Genomic DNA, 9,524 nt, shown 5'->3' with positions numbered 1-9,524 from the left:
AAGTTGCCACAGCTACCCCATCCTTCAGCAACCACAACCCGGATCAGTCAGCAGCCATCAGCATCAAGGCAAGACCCTCCACCAGTGAAAAGATTATAACTCGCTAAAGACTCAGATGATCATTACCATTTTTTAGCCATAGAGTATTTTAAATTAAGGTAAACACATCATTTCTTTAGACATCGCCATTACACACTTAATAGACTACAATACAGAGTAAATTTAACTTTTATAGGCATAGGGAAACCAACAAATTCATGTGACTCACTTTATTGCAATATTATTGTGTATTGTGTTGTCTGAAATTCAACGCACAGTATCTCTGAGGTATACTTGTTTTTTAATCATTTGGATGAAATGAGAGTCATTTTCCCCCTGCAGCAAACTGTAAAAATTTAAACACAGAAATTATTTCATTTATGTTTTTGCCTTGAGAGATGATAGAAAGGAACTGATTTTTTTAAAAGAAAAGTTTGACCCGAATGACTCAAGAGTCCTAAAGACTGTCAGCACGATGGCGTAGATATCCTGGTGCTGCACTTTTACCCCCTCCCCTGAGGGTCCCTGTAAGAACAGTTTTTGCCTGAGCAGGGATGTGCTTGATGTTTCAGGAATCACTGACGTTTCAGGATGTGGCTGTGGACTTCACCAGAGAGGAATGGGACCAGCTGTACCCTGCCCAGAAGGACCTCTACCGAGATGTGATGCTGGAGAACTACAGAAATCTGGTCGCACTGGGTGAGGATGGCACCCTGTGAAGCTGGAAACCATTCACATGGCTTTATTTCCTTAAGTAGAGGAAGCCTCCAAAGCTTTTGTGAATACAGTTTGGGCCAGGGCAGAAGAATGCTAATCAGTGTTGAAGTCAGAGACCTTTGTTTTCTGCTGTTTCTCCTCCAGTGGAGCGTCTTAATTGAGTTTGAGATGGTTAGCTTTATTTTGCTGCCTCTGAAGTCTCCCCTCCAGAGGCTCTAAAGACTAAAAGGGTTGGGAATGTGTCTGAACGAGAATTTTGTTCCCAGTATAAACTCCTAAGATGTATGTTTCTCCCGTGAATAGGGCATCAGCTTTATAAGCCAGAGGTAATCACACAGTTGGAGCTAGAGGAAGAGTGGGTGATAGAAGGAGACAGCCTGCTAGACACCTGTCCAGGTAAGTGCACGCTCTTGGGCACTGCTGCTTAGCGAGGGAAAGCAGCCACTTCTGAACCACTCAGTGCAGTGCTCCAGAAATCTCCCTGTGGGATTTAAGGAATACTCAGGCTTTTGAAAAAAATCAGTTTGTATTTGATATTTTTCCAAAGTTGAAATGGCTGTCTTAATTTTTTCTCATTGAACAGATAACATATACTTATTGTTTTAAAAAATGCACACAAAACGAGGTTATTTTGAAGGTATCCATTTAAACACCCATAAATACCTTAATTTTGCAAATATCCACATAGCATTTTCTTTGTATTTTTGATTTACACATCCCCTCTCAGCATTCTTTAAATCTTTCTTTTCCATGAGAGATGATCCTAGAAGAAATTTTTAAAAAATCTTTCTTTTCCATATCAAAAATTTTCTGCCATTTAAATCTATTTTTCATCTTTTCTTTTTCCTTTTATCATCAAGCTCTTTAAACTTGTCTGCAACTGACAGCCTAATTTCTAATTTTGTTGCTGTCCTGTGTGATATAACCCCAATTCCTACCTATGCTACTAACGTTGTTTTCTTGGAGATTACCACTAATTTCCTTCCAGTCGAATCCAGTGGCTACAAAGCCAGTTAGGATTGTGTTGACTTTTCCTTCTGAAAACGTTCTTCCACCCTGGCTTGTGATGCACACGATTCTTGTCTCGTCCAGCCTCTCTGTCTGTCTCCACCTGCCCCGTTTATGCATTTTCTTCTTCCTTATTTTCCTAAAGATATGTACCCCAATGGACTGGCTGTTCCACTCTGCAATAAAGTGCTTTTAACTAGCCCTTCTATATCATTTTCCCATTTCTCCATTTCTAGTCCCAGTATTTCACCCACATTCTGTCAGCATTTAGGTGATGGCTGGGCACGGCGGTTCACACCTGTAATCCCAGCATTTTGGGAGGCCGAGGCGGATGATCACTTAAGGTCAGGAGTTCGAGACCAGCCTGGCCAACATGGTGAAACCACGTCTCTACTAAAAATACAAAAAATTAGCCAGCCATGGTGGCATTGACCTGTAGGCCCAGCTTCTCAGGAGGCTGAGGCAGAATTGCTTACACCTGGGAGCAGAGGTCGCATTGAGCCAAAATCATGCCACTGCACTCCAGGCTGTGTAACAGAGCTTGACTCCATCTCAAAAATAAAAAAAGAATTTAGATTTAGATTGTATTTTTGTTTATTAGTGTTATGCTGTCATTTTACTTAAATATTTCAAAACCCGGATCTGTTGGCTTTATACTCTTTTGTTTGAAGTATTCCCTTAAATGTGGAATTTCTTGGAAAAAAAAAAATCCCAACCACCTTAGCTTCCTATTGCTGGCATACCACCTACAATGTTCTGCCTGGCTGTTTTAACACGGAGCAGACTGCTGACTGTATGCCGGATGCTGAGTGAGACAGTTTCTACTCTGGTTCGTGACACCAGGTGAACCTACCCCATCTCTGTGAATCCCACTCTGACTCTGCTCTGGTACCTGGCATCATCATTTAAACTTGTTTTCTGTCATTCGAACTCTTCAGCCTTTTCCAGTTTACTTTGACTTGGCTATCCTTCTTGCTTTTAAGGCTCTAGGTGATCCTAGGTAGAAAACCTTGTTCTTGTTTCAGCCTCAGATCTCTCAGCCTCTCTGAACCAGAATTTTGACCTAACCAGTGTTCACATTTCATGAATAGAGGCTAGTAATTAAGACATTTTATCAAGAAGCTCTGACAACACTGGAACTTATTTCTACAACATTCCAAACCTGGGGAATAGGAAACTAAAGGAACAAATTGGAAAACTGCCTTTTCAGGTAAATTTCCAGGGCAGGGAACTACAGCAGGGAGCAGAGCTATTCCTTTTCCCAGGCACATATGCTTCCGTCTGTAGGACCCATGCTGTCTCCTTTTGTGTCCTCTCCACAGATTACCAACTTGAAAAAATAATTGCTAACTTAGGAAAACTTCCATATTTTGGCCAGACACAGTGGCTCATGCCTGTAATCCCAGCACTTTGGGAGGCCGAGTTGGGCAGATCACTTGAGGTCAGGAGTTCGAGACTAGCTGGCCAACACGGTGAAACCCCATCTCTACTAAAAATATAAAAATGGGCGTAGTGGCACATTCCTGGAATTCCAACTACTCAGGAGATGGAAGCAGGAGAATCGCTTGAATCTGGGAGGCAGAGGTTGCAGTGAGCCAAGATTGCACCATTGTACTCCAGCCTGGGCAACAGAGCAAGACTCTGTCTCCAAAAAAAAAAAAGAAAAGAAAACTTCCAAATTTCGTTGTGCATCTATATGTGGATGTCCAAGGCTCTTGGTTCACAGATTCACAGATAAGCTTGAGCAAATGATTTTTTTCACATCTGTTCTCAAGGACAGGCAGCCGAACCGTCTTCTCTAAGGAGACTGCTTGCATTTCTTCATTATCCTGTGAGGCATAATCAGTGCTTCTCCTGAGAGGGCGTAGTAAGACGTTTCTGTTTGTCAGCAGGCTAAGAGAATGATAGAACTTATGCTACCTAATTCTGCACACCCGCTAGGGTACTCAGTGTCTCATTGTTATTGACATTTGCTGGTCCTTATTTATCTAAAATCTTTTCTAAGCTAAGCTGAGACCTGGAAAATACCCAGGAGATTTAGCAGCAAGAAGATTGGTAATTATATTAATAAAGGAAGTGACAGGGGGATGAGAACAGCAGAGGGAGGTTAAAAAGAAAAAAGTAGAGCTAGCAAGCATGTAATATTCTTTTTTTTTTTTTTTCGAGATGGAGTCTCACTCTGTTACCCAGTTTTGTTTGTAATGGTGCGATCTTGGCTCACTACAACCTCTGCCTCCTGGGTTCAAGTGATTCTCCTGTCTCAGCCTCCCAAGAAGCTGGCATTACAGGCATATACCACCATACCAGACTAATTTTTGTATTTTTAGTAGAGACGGGTTTCATCGTGTTGGTCAGGCTGGTCTCATACTCCTGACCTTGTGATCCGCCTGGCTCAGGCTCCCAAAGTGCTGGGATTACAGGTGTTATGTAATATTTTTATAAGCAACCAGAGTGAGGGCTGGGCACAGTGGCTCATGGCTCACACCTCATGCCTGTGTCCCAGCACTTTGGGAGATGAAAGCAGGTGGATCACTTTAGGTCAGGAGTTTGACACCAGCCTCCTGGGGTTCACCAACATGGTGAAACCCCAGCTCTACCTAAAATGCAAAACTCAGCCGGGCATGGAGGTGGCTGCCTATAATCATAGCTACTTGGGAGGCTGAGGCTGGAGAATCACTTGAACCTGAGAGGCGGAGGTTGCAGTGAGCCAAGATTGTGCCACTGCACTCCAGCCTGGGTGACAGAGTAAGACTTTGTCTCAAAAGGAAAAAAAAAATAAAAAAAGAAGCAGCAGCTAGCTAGAGTGAGGAGTGGGAAGGGGAAATGAAGAGGATATTAGCAGCCAGAATAAAAGGCAGTGTCAAAACAGGATTGTTCTAGGCCAGGCTCAGTGGCTCATGCCTACACTTTGGGAGACTTGGAAGGGTCCCTTGAGCCCAAAAGTTCAAGACCATTCTGGGCAAAATAGTGAGACACTATGTCAACAGAAAATTTAAAAGTTAGCTGGGTATGGAGGTGTGAGCCTGTAGTCTCAGCTACTTAGGAGACTGAGATGGGAGGATCACTTGAGCCCAGGAGATCAAGGCTGCAGTGCGTTACAATGGTACCACTGCACTCTAGCCTGGGCAGTAGAATGAGACATTGTCTGAAAAAAAGAAGAATTGTTCTGAGCAGGAACGATTTTACTTGTTTATAATGCTGAAGGGAAGAAACCAGTAGAGAGAACAAGTAAAAAATAGATTTGGCCGGGCAAGGTGGCTCACACCTGTAATCCTAGCACTTCAGGAGGTCAGGGTGGACAGATCACTTGAGGTCAGGAGTTCGAGACCAGCCTGGCCAACATGGTGAAACCCCATCTGTACTAAAAATACAAAAATTAGCTGGGCATGGCGGCTCATGCCTGTAATTCCAACTACTTGGGAGGCTGAGGCACGAGAATCGCTTGAACCAGGGAGGTGGAGGTTGCAGTGAGCCAAGATCACATCACTGCACTCTAGCCTGGGTGACAGAGCAAGACTCTGTCTCAAAAAAAAAAAAAAAAAAAAGCTACAAGAGATGGAGCAGGTTCTAGAAGAGATGGGGGTGGGATTAGAGGAAAGGACATTAGGGTGACTATATATGTCAGTAAATTCATCAATGGAAGATTTGGGGGAGTTCGCACCTGACGATTTCTGTTTTCTTGGCCAATTGGGAAGCAGTGTCCTCTGTTGAGTGTAAGGGAATTGGCAAGGCAGGCAGGGGACTCATGGTGCATTTGTTGAAGTTTCCAAGAGTCAGCGGAAGCTAACCAAAGACGAGCGGAGGTGGCACTGAGCAGCGACAGAGGCTCCAGTGAGACTGCCCCTTACAGTCATGGTTTCTGATTTGCCTGAGTATGCCCTTGCTCCTGTTATGCTTAGCACTGGAAAGCGTTTATAGGACAGGGGTTGAGGGTGTTAGATTGGTGGGACTAATTGGGGGGAACTGTGAAACTGTGTGAGAGTTTATTCAAGTGATTTGACACAGTCTAGGAAGTGACTGGAAGTGGAATGATGCCTGAAGAGGCCTTAAAACTAGAAGGCCAAGGAAGAGTCAAAGAGATGGAGATCTAGATGAGGTCAGAAAGAGGTGGAATGTGAGTAAGGCAGGAGAGTGGTACACTGAGTTGGAGAGTGCTTACGTGGAGCAGGCAAGGTCGGTTCAGAATATGAATGTATTGCCAAGTAAGTAGACTGTTGAAGTGGAACAAAGGCGAAGCCACAAACAGCTACCGGTTAGAATACAAGATGGAACAGAAGCACTCATGTACTAGCCACTGAAACGATAAACACCCAGGAGTAAACTTCAACAGGAAATATGCAATACCTGCATCAGAGAAACTTTAAATACTTCTGACAGACACAAAAATAAACTTGAATAAACAGACATAAGATGACAGTGTCTGTACTGTACATGTAATGCAATTCCATAAAAGCGTCTGCAGGCCAGGTGCCTAGGCTCACACCTGTGCTCGCAGCAGTTTGGGAGGCCGAGGCAGGTAGACTGCTTGAGTCCAGGAGTTTGAGACCAGCCTCCATCTCTACCAAAAAAAAAAAAAATTAGCCAGGTGTGGTAGCACACGCCTGTAGTCCCAGCTATTCAAAATGCTGAAGCAGGAGGATCCATTGAGCCCTGGAGGTCAAGGCCGCAAGGCTGCAGTGAGCTATGATTGTACCACTGCGCTCTAGCCTGGGCAACAGCATGAGTCCCGATCTCAAAAATTTTTTTAAAAAGTGCCTACAAGAATTTGAGGGGAAAGCTAGGTAAGCTTATCTAAAGTTCATATGGAAAATCCCAAACACAAAAAGTATCAAGAAAATTCTGAATAGCACTTTGGGATGCTGAGGCAGGCAGATCACCTGAGGTTGGGAGTTCAAGACCAGCTTTACCAACATGGAGAATCCCCATCTCTACTAAAAATATGGAATTAGCTGGACGTGGTGGCACATGTCTATAATCCCAGCTACTCGGGAGGCTGAGGCAGGAGAATCACTTGAATACGGGAGGCGGAGTTGGCGGTGAGCTGAGATCGCGCCACTGCACTCCAGCCTAGGCAACAAAAGTGAAACTCTGTCTCAAAAAAAAAAAGAAAATTCTGAAAAGGAAAATCAATAAGGGAGATTATTCCTACTAGATATTTTAAATATACAGTAAAATTTCATTAATTAAATCAGACCAACTGAACAGAATAGACAATTCAGAAGTAAACCCAAATACTTGTGGACATTTAATATAAAGGCATTATTTTAAATAATGACATCATTTTAAATTAGGAGGTAAAAAGTGGACATGTTAGTAAAGTGTTGGGACAACTGGTGCTTTTGAAATGTGCACCTCTTCATGTATGGTAGGTAGCCATCTGCAGAGAGACAAAATTGGATTTATAGCCTACCCCTTGAGCCAAGATAAACTCCAAAGGAAGCAGAGATTTTACACATAAAACAAAACTATAAGAGATCTGGAAGATGCTGGGTGTAGTGGCACACAGCTGTAGTCCCAGCTACTTGGGAGGCTGAGGCATGAGAATCTCTTGAACCTGGAAAGTGGAGGTTTCAGTGAACTGAGGCTGCGTCGCTGTACTTCAGCCTGGGTAACAGAGCAAGACCCTCTCAAAAATATATATATATATAAAGGAGGTCAGGCGCAGTGACTTATGCCTGTAATCTCAGCACTTTAGGAGGCCAAGGCGGGTGGATGATGAGGTCAGAAGTTTAAAACCAACCTGACCAAGATGGTGAAACCCTGTCTCTACTAAAAATACCGGAAAAATTAGCTGGGCGTGGTAATGCATGCCTGTAGTCCCACCTACTTGGGAGACTGAGGCAGGAGAATCGCTTGAACCCGGGAGGCAGAGGTTGCAGTGAGCCAAGATCATGCCACTGCACTCCAGCCTGGCAACAGAGCAAGACTCCATCTAAAAAAAAAATAGAGATCTTGAAGAAAACACAGGAGAAATCTTTAATAACCTTGAAATGTGGGAGTTTTTTTCTGACTATGATTTAAAATCTAGAAGCCATTAAAGAAGAGATTCATATATCCAATACACACAAATCCAAAAATATTCTGTAGAATAATTCTGTATGATATAAAATAATTAAGTAAAAAGATAAACAGCAATAGATGAAAATATTTTCAACTTACGTCTAAAGAACTGATCTCCCATTAATATTATAAAATGCTCCTCTAAATCAATAAGAGACCAACAACCCAATAAAAATAATATGAACAGTTCTTTTTTTAAAAAAAAAAAAAAAAAAAAGAGTCTCACTCTTGCCCAGGCTGGAGTGCAGTGGCGTGATCTCCGCTCACTGCAACCTCTGTCTCCGGGTTATGAATGAACAGTTCTTAAAGGATTCCAAATACATTTAATGTATGAAAAAATGTTCAATCTCAGTCATAATAAGAGAAATGCAAATTAAATCTACAAAGATTATATTTTTTTGCCTACCAGCTTAGCAAAAGTCAAAAAGTTTGGTAATACACACTGCTGGGTCCATGAGGAGGGAAGCACTCTCATACATAGCTGGGATTAGATGAAGCAGGAGTCACACAAAGATGTCCTAGACCACCCAGCGAGTTTCCATTCCACATACCTTGTTGGCGTTGTAGGCTCTCTGGATGAAAAATAATGTAGTCTAGAGTCACACGTTTTTGCTAATAAAGTTTTATAGCAACACAGCCACACTCGTTCTTTTATGTAAGAGGTGGGAGGATTGCTTGAACTCAGGAGTTCAGGACCATCTTGGGCAACGTGGTGAAACCCATTGCCACAAAAAATACCAAATTTTTTTGTGTACTTGGGAGGCTGAGGGTTGAGCCAAGAGGATCGCTTGAGCCTGGGAGGCAGAGGTTGCAGTGAGCCGAGATCGTGCCACTGCGCTCCAGCCTGGGCGACAGAGGGAGACTCTGTCTCAAAAACAAAAAAAAAAGAAAGCATTGTCTATGGATGCTTTCACCTTGCAACAGCAGAGCTCACTACGACAGAGACCAGATGGCCCACAAAACTTAAAATATTTACTATATGGCCCTTTACAGAAAAAAACTTTTCAACCTTGCCAAAGCAATAGTTGTAAATTACTGTTGAACACCACTCTCACTTAAAAAATGCATTTTTGTTGCCATCCATAAGATCCATATAATCTATAAAATTGAAATTGGGGCCTGGCGCCATGGAGCATGCTTGTAATAATCCCAGCACTTTGGGAGGCCGAGGCAGGTGGATCACCTGAGGTCGGGAGTTAGAGACCAGCCTGAGTAACATAGTGAAACCTCGTCTCTACTAAAAATACAAAACTTAGCCGGATGTGGTGGTGTAATCCCAGCACTTTGGGAGGCCAAGGTGGGTGGATCACAAGGTCAAGAGATCGAGACCATCCTGGTCAACATGGTGAAACCCCGTCTCTACTAAAAATACAAAAATTAGCTGGGCATGGTGGCGCACGCCTGTAGTCCCAGCTACTCGGGAGGCTGAGGTAGGAGAATTGCTTGAACTCAGGAGGTGGAGGTTGTGGTGAGCTGAGATTGCGCCATTGCATTCCAGCCTGGGTAGCAAGAGGGAAACTCCATCTCAAAAAAATAAATAAAAATAGCCGATTGTGGTGGTGCATCCCTGTAATCCCAGCTACTCGGGAAACTGAGTCAGGAGAATCGCTTGAACCCAGGAGTTGGAGGTTGCAGCGAGCTGAGATCGTACCATTGTATTCCAGCCTGGGCAACAAGAGTGCAACTCTGCCTCAAAAAAA

General features: G+C 43.2%; 1 protein-coding gene across 6 annotated transcripts in view; it reads left to right on the top strand.

The window, feature by feature from the left end:
• ZNF713 (zinc finger protein 713) overlaps positions 1-9,524 on the top strand; it is a 65,196-nt gene that overhangs the window by 44,254 nt on the left and 11,418 nt on the right. For 5 of the 6 annotated variants that reach the window (XM_017516378.2, XM_017516379.2, XM_037734190.1 and 2 more), the window contains exons 4-5: positions 612-738; positions 1,060-1,152. In XM_017516378.2, coding sequence (XP_017371867.1) covers positions 612-738; positions 1,060-1,152 — 220 coding nt within the window. Of the gene's footprint in view, positions 1-611; positions 1,506-9,524 lie in introns of those variants that run through there. The other variant, XR_005197973.1, reaches the window with a different exon arrangement.

This window comes from Cebus imitator, unplaced genomic scaffold (genome assembly GCF_001604975.1).
Source record: "Cebus imitator isolate Cc_AM_T3 unplaced genomic scaffold, Cebus_imitator-1.0 Scaffold581, whole genome shotgun sequence".
Classification (NCBI taxonomy): domain Eukaryota; kingdom Metazoa; phylum Chordata; class Mammalia; order Primates; family Cebidae; genus Cebus; species Cebus imitator.
Note: the sequence above shows the minus strand (reverse complement) of the source record. Positions and strands in the feature narration are given on the sequence as shown.